Source organism: Lissotriton helveticus, chromosome 4_1 (assembly GCF_964261635.1).
Source record: "Lissotriton helveticus chromosome 4_1, aLisHel1.1, whole genome shotgun sequence".
Classification (NCBI taxonomy): domain Eukaryota; kingdom Metazoa; phylum Chordata; class Amphibia; order Caudata; family Salamandridae; genus Lissotriton; species Lissotriton helveticus.
Genome location: NC_136063.1, coordinates 831,066,701 through 831,084,799, shown reverse-complemented (window position 1 = coordinate 831,084,799; position 18,099 = coordinate 831,066,701). Strand labels below are relative to the sequence as shown.

General features: G+C 46.6%; 1 protein-coding gene across 1 annotated transcript in view; it reads right to left on the bottom strand.

Moving 5' to 3' along the window:
- Window positions 1-17,820, bottom strand: part of PRELID3A (PRELI domain containing 3A) — a 273,033-nt gene extending 255,213 nt beyond the window's left edge. The window contains exon 1 of the mRNA XM_078685696.1: window positions 17,635-17,820. Within this exon, the coding sequence (XP_078541822.1) occupies window positions 17,635-17,666 (32 nt within the window). The 5' untranslated portion in view covers window positions 17,667-17,820. The remainder of the gene's footprint in view (window positions 1-17,634) is intronic.
- Window positions 17,821-18,099: the final 279 nt, after the last annotated feature.

The following is an 18,099-nucleotide window of genomic DNA, read 5'->3' as shown; positions in this document are numbered from 1 at the left end:
CCTCCCGTCAGGTGGTCTAGGTATGCACACTGGCGTGGTATCACAGTGCCAGATACTACTGACTATAGTCAAACTTGTGGAGCACAAATGATGAGGGGCTACAGAGTCCCAGGGGGGGTCTATCACATTCGAGAGGCTCTGCAGGTATCACACAGGTCCTGCCCTCCCCAAGGTCTTATGTCCTAAAAGGGATATGTGCGTTTTCAATCTTTGCTGCCCAATCACGGGGAGAGGGAGGCCACAGTCGCACAACCGCTTCACTCTGGTATGCGGGGAGGGAGGGGGAAAGAAGCCTGCAAGTTCCTGAATCAAGGCGCTATTCTCCCGTCACCGGCGTTGGCTCCAGGGAGTTTCTTTGTCCCTTGTCGTTATGGCAGATTGGCAAAAGGCCTCCGCCTCGGTCCTCAGGTACCTTGAGTCCTGCCTGCTTTACAGTTCTTCCCCCATAGGGAGCTCTCACCGCGATCGGTGCAATCTCTTGTAAGCGGGAAGGATCCACCGTGGGATGCCAGCACTGCAGGAGTCTTCACCAGTTGTGCCTATTGAGGCCCCGGTCTGGCGCCAACAAACGGCCGCCCCTCCTCACCTCGATCCAGGCCTCGATCTGCATTTTAGGTCCCGGCTCCGATAGAAATGAAGGACCCTCTGTATCGGGAGTTGTAACTTCGGATCCCGACCACCGTTTGACGTCGGATTTGAGTCAGGTCTCTTTCCGATTCACGGAAATGGGCTTGGGTCCCGGGTTAGCTTTAACGGATAGTCACGGGGAAGACAATTAGGACGGAGCTCGCAGATCAAGCACCCATCACGTTGCGCCGCCTGGCCTTGCCCCCAGATTTTATGATTGTTAAACATATATACTAAGGTACTAAAAAATTTAAAGTAGTATACTAGGTGTACAACTAATGATTGACAATACTTTTAATATATATCATGTGTGGCTATATGATTATATGTATCCTTGTGCGTCTAGCTGTGTGGGTGAGTGAGATGCTGTGTGAGTGGCTGTATTGGTGACTGAGTGGGTGTGTCAGTGGCAGTAAAGTGGCTCTATGGGTGGGTAAGTGGGTGGGTAGTGACTGTATGGGTGTCTGAATGGCTGTATCAGTGAATGACTGGGTGTATAAGTGGCTGTATAAGTGGCTATTTAAGTGGGTGGTTCGTTAAGTGTGTTGGTGTGTGAGTGGCTGTATTGGAGTGTGAGTGTCTGTGTGAATGGCTGTATGGGTGAGTACAGGGATGTGTAAGTGCTTGAATGGATGTGTGAATGGGTATGTAAATGGTTGTGTGAGTATGTAGAGCTTGTATGGATAAGTGAGTGGCTGTGTTGAGAGGCTGATTGGGTGTGTGAGTGATTGCAGGTGAATAAGTGAATGTGTGAGTAGCTGTATGGGTGAGTGTGCGGTTATGTGACTGGCTGTATGGGTAAGTATCTAGTTGTATGAGTTGTTATATGGGTGAGTGAATGCTTGTTTGAGTTGCTGTAGGAGTGGTTATATTAGAGGCTCTATGGAGGAGTGAGTGTGTGTGAGTACTAGTATAGGTTTGTGAATGGGTATTTCAGTGGTTGTCTGAGTGTGTGAGTGGGCGTACGAGAGATTGTATGGGGTGTGAGTAGGTGTGTGAGTGGTTCAGTGGATGATGTCATCAGTGATGTCACTGATCATGTCATGAGTGACGTAATATGTGAGGTCATAAGCAGTGCATTACGGAGCTGTAAGTTATAGTTAGCTCAGGTAACTATAACTGCAGACTTTTACTGGTTTTGTACAATAGAAATCTGAGCCTAACAATAACATCCCTGTAACCTTTGTTTTTTTCAGTGAATTTCCAAGGTTTAAAAAAAATTCTATTTGCTAATAGTAACAACCCTGTAACGTTTGGTTTTTCAAGTGAATTTCTAAGGTTTTGCACTGTGTGATCCCCCTTTCCTTGGCCGATTTTGGCCCCGGGCACCCCATACCCCAGTGCCTGGCCTCTATTTATTTTGTTAAAACATGAGAGGGGGGCCGTGCAGTCCCCCTTTCGGGACGATTTTTCCCCCGGGGACCCTATCCCCTGGGACCTCGCTACAATGCTGGGTGCCCTGGTCCTACCCGGGGCAGCCAGTTTCTCACATTGGGAACCATGGGCGAGCCTGAAGGTTCCTGCGGTACTTGCCGCCTCTCTGCGTCCTGCCGGAGCAGGCATTGCTTTTGGACAGAGGGAGCTGCTAAACATGCAACTTCCTCTGTCAAAAAGCAATTCTGCTCCGCTTCTAGTAAGCAAGAGCATTTTTAAGGCTTGCTGGAAGCGGAGCGGAGTTTGCTATGGCATGGCAGAAGTGGTAAAGCTCCCGCCAAGCCATATCAAACAGCTACCTCCCAAGAGTGGGTACCTCGGGAGGTAGCAGGAGCCGGACCTGGGAGGTAGTGGTCCCCAGTGGCTTCAATGGGTCTGTTCTTGGTTTCACTTCATGGATTATATGCCCACTCGGGGCATCGCGCCTCCCACACTAAATGTTAAGTGGTGGCAGTCCCTGGGACTGCTGGGGGGTCCATGAGGCCACCGCATTGTTTTAGCATGAAGCCCAGGGAGGTAGCAGTCCCCGGGGCTGGTGGGGTCCAAGAGGATCCCCCATTTAAAAAGAAATAAGCCTCGGGTAGGTGGTGGCTCCCGGGCTAGTGGAGGAGGCCATACGGGCCTCCTGTGCATTTATGTTTAAAGACGCTCCGGGGAGGTGGTGGTCCCTGAGGCATAATAAGCCCCAGGAGGGGGGGGGGGAATGCACCTTCCCTCCTGTTTTTTCATAATGCCCCCGAGATCTGGCCCACCCGGGGGGAGATAATTAACAAAGCGCAGTAACCTGTCCTTCATTTTTTTTAAAATGTAGGCGAGATTCAGCAAGCCAGCATGACTCCAGCCAAAAAGGTAAAAAACTCAAATGCTTTTTGGCCCTGGAGGGTCCCTGTGGGACCCCCCCAAGAGGCATAGGGGGTCAGGGTGTTTCTACCCTGCCCCATTTTCTTCAAGTTTTTTCTGTGACTCGGTTCAACTGCCAGCACTTCCTGGTTTGAAGTGTTGGCAGCCAATCATAATTCAGTAGGGTTTCAGTAGGATTTTGGGCTCACAGATATCTATATTTTTTTAATTTGAATATCTCAGAACTACTTAACGGATTACACCAAATCACAAAATGCACCCTTCTTGGACCAACATCTACCTTCCTGTCAAATTTGGTGAAATTGCGTTGATGGGTTAGAGCTGTAGTCGTGAAAAAAAAAATCCCCACAAACATAACTTGGGGAAAATGCGCTTTGGGACCCTCCCTATTTCTTGGCCTCGCTTGACGGATCACCTTTCAACACAGCAGTTGAACCACAAAGTGGACGTTTTTAGAAAGTTTTGTGAAGATTCATCAAGCGGCGCCAAAGTTATTGACAAAACAAAACTTTGGTCCTAACTATAACTATCTACTGCCGATACTACACACACACACACACATACATGTAACAAGCTCATTACAAATTGCACGTTTACATATAAATAGATATAAAAAATATAAATATATATATATATATATATATATATGTTTACCCATATGTATGCACATATATATGTATATATAAATATAAGGTATATACCTATGTATATAAATATGTATGTCCATATCTATATCTGTAGTCATATACAGTTTATCCACGCTGTAGTTATAGTTAAGGTTGCCAGAGATTGATATTCCCTGGATTTTTGGTAGCTAAAACTCCACGCCTATTTGAGGGATCACCATAAAAATCTGCTGACCATGGGCCAGATGTACGTGGCCCAATACCGGTCGGTAACGGCCGAAACCCGACCGGTATTGGGCATTTGGGATGTAGGTGGCTACATTTCAGATTAGATAATTTACCGAATCGGTAATTTAAGGAATCGGTAAATTACCGATTCCTTAAAATACCGAATCAGTAAATTACCGAATCTGAAATGTAGGGAGCACTCAAATGAGTGCATTGCACAGTTAAGGATTCGGTATTTACCACCAAATAAAGGTTGGTGGTAAATTTCGAAAACCTTAAAAAAAAGCAATTTTGTGCTTTTTTTACTGTGCCATGTGGCAGACATACATGCCCTTAGGGCATGTATGTGTGCCACATGTGCACCCATGCACTATTCAGGGGTGCAACAGGGTGTCAATGTGACACCCTGCCACCCTTGCATGAGTTCCCCCTATTACCGATTCGGTATTTACCGAATCGGTAATATTGAATGGCTTCCTATTCATTCCTATGGGCCTCCAGGCCCATAGGAATGAATAAGAATTACGGAATCGGTAAATATCGATTCTTAATTACTGAATCTTACCAATTCGGTAATTTTTACCGAAAATGTATCTACATCCCATTTACCTATTCTTAAATACCGAATCGGTAAAATTTGGAATTTAAGAATAGGTAAATTGGGATTACCTACATCTGGCCCCATATGTTTTTTTTGCATTGGTGCTAAATGCAATGTTTCATGGTGATTGATCAAAAGGAAGCAAAGAGAAAAGGTGGGTCCCAAAACATTTTTTACCACAAAGCATTATCAATGGCTGTCATCACATCGTTGTTGATGTGGTGGCCGTCAATCAGACCTCACCATGAAATCTGTTTGCGTTGCAAATCTTCAGTGGAACGATATATACAAGGTTTTGAGCCTTAATTGCTCAAAAACTACTGAATGGGTTTACAACAAATCACACAAAGCTCTCCTTCGGGACCAAGATGTAGCTTTCTGCCGAATCTAGTGTAAATCTGTTCAGCCGTTTGGGAGGAAGCTGTCTCTAAAGTCGATATGGAAAAATTAACGGGGAAAACACCTTTTGGGACACACCCTTTTTCTCAGGTCCCGTTTGACGGATCCCCCCTGAAACTTTCCAGTTAGGATCTACGATGATTTTTTTTTTTTTTACGTTTTGTTAAGGTTTGTCAAACAACACCAAAAATACAAGCAAACCAAAAAATGCATTTCCTCTGAATACATGATCCTAACTATAATTACCCAGTGATGACCCCTAGTGGGTAACATACATCTATCTGTCTGAGCATCTCTTTCATTCTCTCTCTCTCGCTATTCATATTATATATATATATTGTTTTTATTCATTCACTGATAAAAGAAAGGTTGAAATAACGTTATAGTTAGGTGAATTTCTCTGTAACAATATAAATGTTTTGAACTTAAAAAACACAGAAATTCACCAGTTATAGTTAGTAGCACTAATGATAACTTGCACCACTGACATGCACTGCTTATGACCTCATATATGACATCACTCAAGACATGTTCTATGACATCATGATGACATCATCCAATGAGTGTGTTAGCTTGTTTACATAGTGGTGGGTAACTACCATAATACTTCTCAACCTAACTTTTTCCAGCTAATGGGTGTTTTTACAAAACGCATGTGCTCCTAATCCACCATAGATATGCAGAGGTATTGAACACGTTATAAATGTTTGCATTCAGGTGTAACTCTGTGTACAGGGGACATCTGACTTGTATTCATTATACTCCACACAACTTTTTGGTTCTGCAGAAAAGGTTTCCAACAGGAGAAAGATTCTACATTGTAGATATTAACTTTTATGAGGAGTCTTGAGTTATTAGAGAGAATCGTGTCAGCTTGATATTTTATACTACACATGAAAGAGTGTGTGCACACCACATACTAACCTATGTATGCTTGCTTGTTTTGCCTCAGAGGAAGCGCTATCTATAAAGTTTTAACCATTGTATGAAGGGTGCAGGTAGTATAATCTTTAGCACCTTCCGATCTTGGCTATTTTGAGCAAATAGTCTTTTTTTTACTACTGTTTCATAAAATGTGCACTGTTCTTTGTAGATACATTTGCAAACAGTGTGGTATAGAATTAACTCTGTCCATAGAATAAACACTCAACCAGAGCAAGGCCTTGAGGGTACACAGCCTCAAATATCACCACATCCCAGCGGTACCCATGGTGTATTACATGTTCCTGCTGCCCCTACTGAACTCCTTTTTACGAATCACATATTTGGCACATAATTTTTCCCACCAGGCCTCATTTTAAACTTGCCACACCAAGAACTACTTGGGTGGTTGAGTTGCAGGAACAGCAGTAGTGTTCTCAGCTGAATCTGAGGATGAGATTCTGCAGACCGAAAATCGGCAATGTCAGAGAGCTAGCCAGAAAGATCTAACCACAGCAAAACCCAATAGCCAAATGAAGCAACAAGAAAGGAATCTTTCTTTGCTGAATAAAGCCATCCATATGAACCAATCACAATCCTTCCTTGGGATGCAAAAATCCCACAAGATCGTAAAAGCAGAAACTTTTTAATATCTCAAATGCAACAATACATCAAAGTTTTTCTACTTTAAACAACACTTCTCAAGTCTTACTTTCTTCAAAACAACAAATATACACTGTTATGAATTTAATTCCTAATTTAAGATATCATGAGCGAATTGAGAGAGCAGGACAAGAAGTCAAGCCCCCTCGTAATCCATGTAGGAGATTGTATGTTTGACTCCCACACTCGTCTCGTGAGGACCGTAACTTTGTAAATGAAATAATAAATACAACGTACATAGTGTACTGACGTTATTATTAAAGATTAGCATTTAATAACTGACCCCATGAAAATGATCTCTGTACAATAGATTAGAACGCAATGTATAACTTTACGATCTCTCGAGCCTCCCGCAAGAGCTATCACACACCTTACAAATGGATGTACATAGTGAATTCACATAGTTTACAGTAAACAAAAAACCGTTCAGTGTCTTTTGGAAATATAAATATGAAGTTTATGTAAAGATACATAAAAAGACTATGATAACTATGCTGGGAATATTTCCGTATATGTGAGTTACAAAAACTAAGAAGATGAACATTCTCAGCATAAACATTGTTGGAGTAGTTAGTTTCTAAAAGTATTTTTAAATATATATATTTTTTTTAAACCTTCAAATTCACTGAAAAAAATGGTTAAAGTAACGTTATAGTTAGGTGTAATAAAAATATGTGTTTTCGATTAAAACAAACCTTAGAAATTTACTGAAAAAAACAAAGGTTAAAGTTACGTTATAGTTAGTTGAATAACTCAGTGACAACAATAACATTTTGAACTTTAAAAAAAACTGAAATTCACATAACTTGCGCACCCCCATGCACAGCTTATGACCTCACATATGACATCACTGATGACATGTTCTAGACATCAATATTTTTTCCCCGGGAGCCTGGTGATGTGATTATCCAGGATATATGTTTATACACGTATTATGCATATTCAAGTGTAACAAAGTCTGGTGATACATTATGATGCAATGTATTCAATAATTTACTGCACCATGTGTTTGATATCAGGAATATGTTTGTACATTTGCAGAATGTTTTGCATTTATATACGTTTAAACCATAATAGTATTTCCTTGGTGTCTACTAGTGCTTCAAGGGGGGAAGGGATATATATATATACTCACAGGTGCAGGGCGCCAATTAGATTGAAGAAGGCTTCTGTGAAGCCGAAACAAGTCTTTCTAGTCATGGGTCGTGTGAGACCTGATACAATAAAGAAAGCCATTCCTTACAAGTACCTGCCTTCTTCTTTGTTGGAGTGGGATGTGGTGTGTGTGTGTGTATGTATGTATATATATATATATATATAGAGAGAGAGAGAGAGATAGCCAGTAGGTATAGTTAGGACCTATTTTCCATATGAAGAACATTTTCTTTTTTTGACAATAACTCAATAACTTCGGCGTTTTGACAAATCCCTGTCAAATTTTTAAAACTATTACAACGCTCACATCAGCTGCTGTCTTAAAAGTGTCATGGTGATCCATCAAACGGGAGCAGAGAAAAAGGTGGGTCTCAAAACGCATTTTCCCCATGTTAATTCCCATAGAGATGTTAGACATGCCTACAGCTCGAATAGCTAAATGGAATTACACCAAATGTGGCAGAAAGGTAACTATTAGTCCAGAAAGTGACCTTTTTGTAAATTGGCATCCATTAAGTGGTTTTGGCCAGCTTGTGCCAAGCAAAAGCAAACATAACTCCGCTTTCTGCAAGCCTGAACTGTCAAACAGCTCTGGCTTGCAGAAAGCAGAGTTTCGATGCTATATAAATATGCTATTTCAAGTAGCTCCATGCGTGAGGGAGCAATACCGGCTCCTGCAGGAGTCGGGAGCTGGCTGGGACCGCGGGGGCCTTCAGGGTCCCACTGCGGTCCCATAGCTCACTGGGTGCCCTCAGGAAACCCAAGAGACATGGACGGTCCCTGGGCCGAAATCTGCTGGACTGCTCAGTCCCCTTGGCTGTTGAAGGTTGTTAAGTCCCCCACAGCCAGACTTCTGAGACGTCGTCTGGGGCCCGCCCCCTTTCTCAACCACTCTGCAAAAGGAGCTCATGGCGCACTACTCCTGACCCTGACCCTGCTTGCAGGCCAGGTCGCCCCCCCTACTGCCGAGCAGCACCACCACTGTGTGCTCGCCCCGCTGCTGCCTACTGCCGCTCCTAGCATGTGTTCTAGTCTCCTATGCCCCATGATCGCCGCTGTGATTTTGGTTTGAATTTCACTGTTTTTATCTCTTGCAGTCCTGTTTTTCTGTTCCTATTGCGTGTTTTCTGTCTGTTGTAGCCTAGCTTCTATCCCCCACCCCCTTTTTTGATTTCTGTTCCCGCTTTCTCCGCCGCTGACCCAGCGGCCACGCCCCCTCGCCGCCCCGCTCCCACCTCCCAGCTGCTCCTCCCTCCCTCCCCGCCTCAAATGGCGGCCGCTGCCCGGACGCTTAGCGGACGCACGCAGCAGGCGCGGCGCCTGCGCACCAAAGGCGCGCAAAGGCAAGCCCGTCTGCGCCTGGACTGCGCCCAGCGCCAGAACCCCGCAGACGCCACAACGCCAGACTCCGATATGACGCCAACACTCTCCACGCTCTCAACACCAGCCGAGACCACCGATGCTTCCAGGCCGCCCCGAAACGCACCCACGGACCCTTCTCCTGCCACACCTGCAACTTCACATGCGACAGAACCACCAAAACCCCAAAGAATGGACCCAACCACCTCCGCTGCATACTCCTCAACACCCGCTCCGCACGCAAACACGCCATCGAGCTCTGGGACCTGCTCGACACCACCACCCCAGACGTTGCCTTCCTGACCAAGACCTGTTGGAACGACGCCTCGGCACCGGACATCGCCATAGCCATCCCGGACGGCTACAAGATCTCCCGCAGAAACCGCACCAACAGGATAGGAGGAGGAATAGCCATCGTCCACAAGGCCACCCTCCAGGTACACACCCTCGCAGATGACTCCCTCTACTCCGCCGAACACCTTCACTTCCGGATCCACACCGACCCCAACACCACCCTCAGAGGAACACTCATCTAAAGACCTCCTGGACCCCGTGCCCTCTTCAGCGACTCCGTCAAGAAACCAACGGCGCACCATCGCACACAACAGCTGCCCCGCCGCTGCTGGAGCAAAGTCACCGAAGACCAGCTGACCTCCACCCTCGCCCAGAACCCACCCACCGACCCCAACGACAGACGCCGCCGCCCGAAACTTCAGACAATGGATCAACGACTGCACCAACACCCTTGCCCCGGTCAAGAAACCCTCCATCAACCACCCCAGCAAGAAAGCAGCCTGGTTCACCGAAGAACTCCAGATCTCCAAACGAACATGCCGGAAGCTGGAGAAGAAATGGCTCCACGACCTCGCACCAGACAGCCACGTAATATGTGTGATCTTGGTATGAACAAAACCAAGACTTTTGTATATAGGAATGATAAGCAATTTCAGATTAATGACTTTATCAATTGCAACAGTATGGGTGTTATATATGTCATTATCTTTGAATGTTCTAAAATATACATTGGCAGCATGAAAAGACAGTTGAAAATCAGAATGCAAGAGCACAGACGGGCAGTATTAAATAGAGATTCTACAGGTTTCTCGGAATTCAGAAGGTGTCCCTAAATATAAGGGGGGGGATTGGGAACACAAAATCAGACAATTGGAAGCCAGATGGATCAGTAAGTGTAGATCTGTAAAAGAGGGACTCAAAAGTGATTCTGAATTACATTATTTTCTGGCATAGCCCACTTTGGACACCCCTCACAGGAACTGATTGGTAGACCTTACAGAGGGTGTATACATATAGGGTGCTGTGCTAAATGGGGGGGTTAATGCAAAGGAGAAGTGGATATTGCTGTGCAATACTGATTTTCTACATATTAGGGAGATGATTGATCGGCGAACAGAAGGTATGATTTTTGGATCATCCTTTAGGGAGTATTCATGATGTGCCATTTTTCACGATGATTTGGGGTCATATTGAACCAATAGAATATGGCTCTCAGGTAATCTTGGTGATAATAGATAATATTCTATATGATTAAATAGGATAGATTCTGTGGCGCATGCAGTCAAATTTTGGTTGGGGATGAGTAGAACCCGCTCAGACGGGTATATACATATGCAGGATTGTAAAGAAAATAAGACAACAGTATGGTGATTGGTTACATATTGACCAATCAGATTGACGTATTCGGGAATATGTCCAATAGCAGGACCAACACACGCCAAGACGAGTAGAGGGCACACGTATACTTTGCGGTCGGGATTTAGATATTTGAGCGTAGAGTAGTTGTTAAGTTTTGTACGATGTAGATGGGAAGTCCACGGCAGAGATTTGGACATATTAATATGTAAAGGATTCTTGTAGTTTAAACGGGATTTTTGTTTACGTGTATAGTAACGAGGAAACAGCTAGGCGATAGGCGGGTTAATCATCCAATAGGATGGGTGTATTCAGGCCATTGTCCAATGGGGGACCAGATGAAGTGGCTACGTTGAGGAACGTTGTTTTAGAGATCGGCAGGTCCGCGCTTAGGTGTTTTTCGAATGTGGCAATATCAGAGCCGCATGAAATAACACAGTTGAAGTGGATTTTGGAATAAGTGGATTCGCGTTTTATGTTTTGTAATGGCCCCATTATCAGGGTGAGAAGTGCGTACAATGACTATTACGGACATACGGGACAAGTAATAGGTGGGACAGCAACCAATGGGATGGGCTTATTCAAGCTATTGTCCAATAGTATATTCCGTTCATAACCAGTGAGTTATGGGAGGACAAGCGGACCAGGATGGAAACACCTCAATAAAAACACAGGTGCCAGCCATTTGTATTCAATCTATTTACTAATTAGGTATTTGTTCGGTAATTTCAAGAGTATTTAAGCACAGCACTTTAGAGCTAACATTGTCAACGGAACAAGGCTGACGACAGGATGTCTAGGAAGGCGGCTATTGAATAATAAAAAGGTGAGAATGGAATTAGCGGGTTGAGCGTTAGGGGAGATTAGGTAATATGGTACATTGAGAGAGAATAGAGCGATATATACCTTTCTCTCTCTACTTTTAGATATTTTCAGAAACAGTCTAGATGTTGGAACATTGGAAAACGAAATACTGAGAGAGAAGAAGGATACTTTTTGTATAATAGCCCCAAGGTGAGAATTTCTTGGTGTACCTTTGCCGAGGTTTGGGGAATGAATAGCTTTTCCTTTTTAACTCTCGTAATTGAAAGTAGGTTTCTACATTGGTGTTTTTAGGAGAACATATCTCAAGAGACAGAGTATCTAATGGTCTGTGAACATGGGATTTTGTGGGGACTGATATAGTTGGAGTACAGGACAAATTATAAAGTAAGTCATACAAGATAATTGCAGGACATATTTTGAACAGTAAGGTAAACTTGGTATAATGAGGTGGTTTTTTTTTTTCTTGGATTTCATTAGATTTACATGACAAGATCATATATAGGATGCTGAGATTGCTGACAACCAAATAGGAGCAATACAATATCTTGATCAACAGGTAAATTGCGGGAGGGGTCTAATAGATAATCACTCAGACAGCAAGACCCCGGGTAAATATCCCACGGGATATCTGCATTTTAAGAGATTTATTTCATTTAGAGATGGGCTCGGTCAGGTAATAGAGGTGTCTTTTCTCCCCCATAGCACTTTTGCAGATTATACATCATTTTAGATTTTGGGTCGCCTTCTGAATACTGAATATAAAGAAGTAACAATTGAGTGGTCAGACAACACACTGGGGTGAAGTAGAATTCTGAAAGGTGAGCAATACAGCCATTTTCAGCTTGCTTAAACATGTTAGGTGGCAGTATAAGGATGCTGATGTTGATGAATATGATCAATTTGTGTTTAAATTGTTTCTCGAGATTTCTAGATTGTCCACTAGGCAGGTTGCAATGGACAATTGACAATAAGAGTTAAGTATGATAACAGTAAAATGTGCTCACGTTGTGCAATAGCTGAAGAGGACATATATTATTTATCATTATGGTCAGATAATGAAGTGTGTATACATGTTTTCTTGTTTTATTAATAAGACCATTTTTTTTATTATTGTCTGTATATGTTTTCTCGCAGCCCTGAGGACGTCCCAACACGGGACGAAACGCGTCGGCTGTAGAAATTGTACTGTGAATCATGAAAATCTGTCTAAAAGAATAAAAGAAATCAATGAAAAACAGAGAAGACGTCTCTATTGAATAAGAATTATCGTGAATGTTTTGTTAAATACATTTTTTGTGCATGTTTTATTAGTACGCTCCTTCCTAATTCTTTCAAATTTAACTTGGTTGTGGGGAGGCTGGCGGTCCTCTGAAGGGGGTTGAGCGTAATTAATAGATACTATTTCGTAAAATTGCCCCGTAGTGTGACCAATCTAGCAACACTACATCGCCAAATTCGTGTCAGTAGTCAACCCACAAGTACGCCATCCGCAGACATCACCACCTCATCAGAACAGCCAAGAGATCGTCCTTCAAAGCCCGACTGGATAACAACGCACACGACAGCAAAGAACTTTTCAACATAGTGAAGGAACTCTCCAATCCCAGCGCCAACACCAACAACATCCCGCCCTCGCAAGATCTGTGTGACTCACTGGCCACCTTCTTCCATCGATAGATCGCCGACATCCACGACAGCTTCAACTCCTCATCCGCCCCAGCCGCAACAGACCCCACCCCGAACGCCACCTACACCAACCAGCTGACCTCCTGGTCTCACGCCAACGACGAAGAGACACGCAAGGTCATGACCTCCATCCACTCAGGATCTCTATCAGACCCCTGCCCACACCAAGTCTTCAGAAAGCTGACGCAACCATCGCACCCTAACTGCGGAGGATCATCAACATCTCCTTCGACACAGCGACATTCCCGGAAAGCTGGAAGCACGCCGAAATCAACGCCCTCCTCGAGAAGGCCAAGGCGGACCCCAAAGACCTCAAGAACTTCCGTTCCATCTCCCTGCTCCCCTTCCCGGCGAAGGTCATCGAGAAAATTGCCAACATGCAACTGACCCGCCACCTCGAGGACAACAACTTCCTAGACCCATCCCTGTCTGGATTCAGATGCAACCACAGCCCCGAGACTGCCCTCATCGCCGCCACAGACGACATCAGGCGCCAGCAAGACAATGGCGAAACATCAGCCATCATCCCCCTGGACCTGTCAGCCACCTTCGACACGGTCTGCTCCGCACACTAAGGACACGCCTCCAAGAAGCCGGAATCCAGGAGAAGGCCCTGGACTGGACCACGTCCTTCCTCTCCGGCAGAACCCAGAGAGTCCGCCTCCCGCCCTTCCGATCCGAAGCCACAAACATCATCTGCGGGGGCCCTCAAGGCTCATCCCTCAGCCCGACCCTGTTAAACGTCTACATGGCCCCCCTCGACAGGTGGCCCACCAGCACGACCTGAACATCATCTCCTACGCCGACGACACCCAGCTCATCCTCTCCCTCACCAAGGACCTGCACACCACCAAAACCAACCTCCACGAGGGAATGAAGGCCGTCGCGGAGTGGATGAGGAGCAGCCGTCTGAAACTTAACTCGGACAAGACGGAAGTCCTCATCCTAGGTCCCACCCCTTCTGCATGGGACGACTCCTGGTGGCTGACCACACTGGGAACAGCTCCTACACCCACAAACCACGCATGCAACCTAGGATTCATCCTTGACTCCTCCCTCTCCATGTCGAAGCAGGTCAACGCCGTCTCCTCCTCCTGCTACAACACCCTCCGCATGCTTCGCAGGATCTACAAGTGGATCCCGACCAAAACAAGAAGAACAGTGACTCAAGCCCTTGTCAGCAGCAGGCTGGACTACGGCAACGCACTCTACGCAGGAATCCCAGCCAAACACCTGCGGTGACTACAACGCATCCAAAACGCCTCCGCCCGACTGATCCTCAAAGTCCCCCGCCGCAGCCACAACACCCCCCACCCGAAAGACCTGCACTGGCTCCCCATCAACAAGAGGATCACCTTCAAGCTCCTCACCCATGCACACAAGGCACTCCACAACACCGGACCAGCCTACCTGAACGACAGACTCAACTTCTACACCCCCGCCCGCCAGCTCCGCTCCGCCAGCCTCGCCCTTGCCGCCGTCACGCGCATCCAACAAACAATGTCCGGCGGCAGATCCTTCTCCTTCCTCGCCGCCAAGACCTGGAACACCCTCCCCACCCATCTGCGGCAGACCCAAGACCTGCTCACCATCAGAAGGCTCCTCAAGACCTGACTCTTCGAACAGTAGCAGTACCCCCCTCAGCGCCTTGAGACCCTCACGGGTGAGTAGCGCGCTTTACAAGTTGATTGATTGATTGACTCATTGGGGTATGAACTCTTCTTGGCTGCTGAGGTTCGTGGGGGGCCAAGAACCCCTATTGTTGCCACAAGTCCCTCATAGCCGGATTACTGGGACGTCATCAGAGGCCCTGCCTCCTTTCTCAACCATTCTGCAAAGGGTCCTCCTGGTGCAATATTGGCTCGGGATGAAATACCCTTGGCTACTAAGGGTCGTTGGGGGACAAGAACCCCTATTGTTGCGACAAATCCCCCACAGCGGGACTTCTGCGAGGTCGTCAGAGGCCCCACCTACTTTCGCAACCACTCTGCAAACGGGCCTCCTGGGGCACTACTGGCTGGGGGATGAAGTCCCATTAGCTCTTGAGGGTCGCTGGGGGCCAAAACCCCCTATTGTTGCCACTAGTAAGTCCTCCACAGCCGGATTGCTGAGATGTAATCAGAGACCCGACTCCCTTTCTCAACCACTCTGCGAAGGGGTCTCATGGCACACTACTGGTTGGGGGATTAAGTCACCTTAGCTGCTGAGGGTCGTTGGGGGCCGTGAACCACTATTGTTGCACAAGTAAGTCCGTCACAGCTGAATTGCTGGAATCATTAGTCTTGAAAATAGAGAGTTGAATAGAGTTTATTGATAAAGTAAGTCACATTAAAAAAACCACGGCCACTTCTGCCTGTCTGGATGAGTAGCCAACAATCAACTAACTCTCACCTAGCAACCAAAGGAGGACGTTCTAAAAACTATGGAATGAACATCACATCATAATATTCTAATACAATGATGCGGTCAAAGCATCTACATTAACCTCATCGCTGCTAGAGAGTTTCCCCTGCTGTGCTGGACAGCAATAAAAACGGGTGTGGTCATGACGAGCTCAGCTCGTCATGAGCACCTGAGAGGTATATGCCATGACGAGCTGAGCTCGTCATGAGCACCGAAGGGGTTAACATAGAAGAAATATGACAGTAAACACCAGCTCACTACAGCGGGTTTCTCTTTATATAATACACACTTAATGCAAATGTAGAGTAAAATCCTTGCAACATTAGGAGAAGGCCTTGTGTCCAAAATTTCCTATTTAAAAAACAATGGTACTTCTATATAGAATACGTACACAAAAGAGAAAAAGGAGTCGAGCTATTAGCACCACTGCACAGGAAAAGCACTTAGTTGAGTAGTGCAAAAGGTGCAAATGGATGAGGGTAATATGGCCTTTTCCTAAAGCTCTTTGTGCTTTACAACGTTAAAAAAATTTTTAACTTTAGAACAAGCCAGTGGAGTGGAGTGGAGTGGTGTGGCTCACTGGTTAGAGGCGGCAGACCCGAGAGCAGAGAACGGCCTGGGACCAGGGTTCGATTCCAGATGCTGCAGGGTCTTGGACCAGGGTCAGCGGACTCGATAATTCTCGCCTCGGTGCCTACTCTAACCAGGGAATCACACTCGGCAACTCTGGGCATTAAGCTTGCCTCATCTCCACAACGGCCCCTCACAAACGCCAGGGATGCCTGGTTTCACCTTGGAGACTCCCAGGAGGGACTATCTCACAGGGAAAGCCAGGACGGGTTCCCCAGCGGTCTATAGCGCTACGAGGCCTGCGGTGCGGGTAGCAGTGCGCTTTACAAGACACACACACAAGGAACAGTATCTAAGAGCAGTTTAGGGTATGGCCTAAATTTGAGGTCTATGCTACAAAAGTCAGCATGGGCAGAGTTCCTCCAAAATGATCATTGGAGACAGTTCTAATAGGTGACAGTGGTCGTGAGGAATTTGTATACGATTCAGTGGTCTGAAAAATGATGTTGGTACATTGCGCAATAATTACACTCTACGCTGTTCTTGAAGCGTAAAAGGCCATTTATTAGGGCAGGTTTTAAACACAATACTTAAATTAAAAACTTCAACTTAAACTCAAAACAATTCCCTCCCCAAAAATTTCATTCTTCATCCATTCCTCTCACTTCTTCTTTACACTTCCCGTTCCCTTCTGTGAACTCTTCCAACTCTCCATTCACCTCCTGGCTAGTCTTTCAACATCCTCTCTTGTATCTCCTGCCAACGCACTCTTGCATCCTGCCCCCCCTCCCCATCATTCACCGATTTCTCCTCCCCCCCGGAGGGATGGGTGCGCCCACCCGAGACTCCCCACCCCTCCAAAATACTGCCAACCCCAAGCCTACACAACCTGTCCTAAACTGACACCCTAATAAACAGACCAACTCTGCCCTCAGAACTTGTAGGGTCGGTGGGTGGTCCAAAAAGTCACTACTCTTCTCAGTGATGTCGGGCGCAGGAAGAGGACGAGTCTCCTCCCCTGGCCCTTATAATCTTCCACCTATTCCCCCCCCCCCCCCAGTTCAACCCCCTCCCCAGAAAACTGTCCTTCCACCCTTTGCGCAAAAACCCCGGGGGAAGACTGGTCTGCGACCTTACTTCCCATGGGAGCCGCATTAGTAAAAGTAATAATGGTGTAGTGGGGTCTCCTTGAATAAGATACTGGAGGGATCCTAAAGGTGGTACAGGGCGAGGCGGGAGGATGGCGCTGAAAGGGGATCACAGCAGTGATAGTTACAGTACAGTTAATACAGGAGTTAACTGTTTGGACAGCTTCCTAAATGGGATGTTGCAAGTGGGGCTGGGGGCGGATGCCTCAGGGCGACTTGAAGGGTTACCTTCTGGCAGTAACTAGGGCATGCCGTCCTCCATGCACCTGCTGCCGACGGCCTAGGCGTCACGTCTGCTCCCCAACGGAGGACGGCTTCCCTTACATTCTGACATTATGTCCGACCTCTGACGGGCACTATAATCCCGTGACCTCTCTCTCCTTGCAGTCTTCTGACCAGCCAAACATTGAGGCGGAAAGGTGGCAAGGGGCTGGAAGACCGGCGAGTTCCCTGCGATGCACCCGTCTCTGCCACTCACCTGAACACATGCTCGGAGCTCCAGATCTTCATGTCTGCAGCCAGGGCCGGTCAGTGAAGGGAGAGAGCTGCAGCACGCGCCAGCATGTCCGCCCGCCTCAGCTGCGCCGGCCCGGCACTGCAGCTCCAGCAGCCGCTGTCCAGTCTGCGTTAACAGCGTCTCTCTCCAGCGCGCGCATCCTCCCTCTGCCGGCAGAAGCGCACGCGCGGCCACGAGCCTCCCCCTGGAATCCCATGGAGGCGGCGGAAGAAGGTCGCGCGCCACCCCGCGAACGTCAGAGAAGAGGCAGTTGAAGAAGGATAGGATGCGGGGATGACGTAAACGCGGTCGCGCGCCTCTATGCACTGGCTGGCGCTCGGCCTCATTGACTAGCTGTGAGTTCTTAGAAATGAAACGCTCTTGCTTGAAGGAGGAGGACTGCGACAATACAGATTGTATTACCCCTGAACCGCATGCAATGGTCGT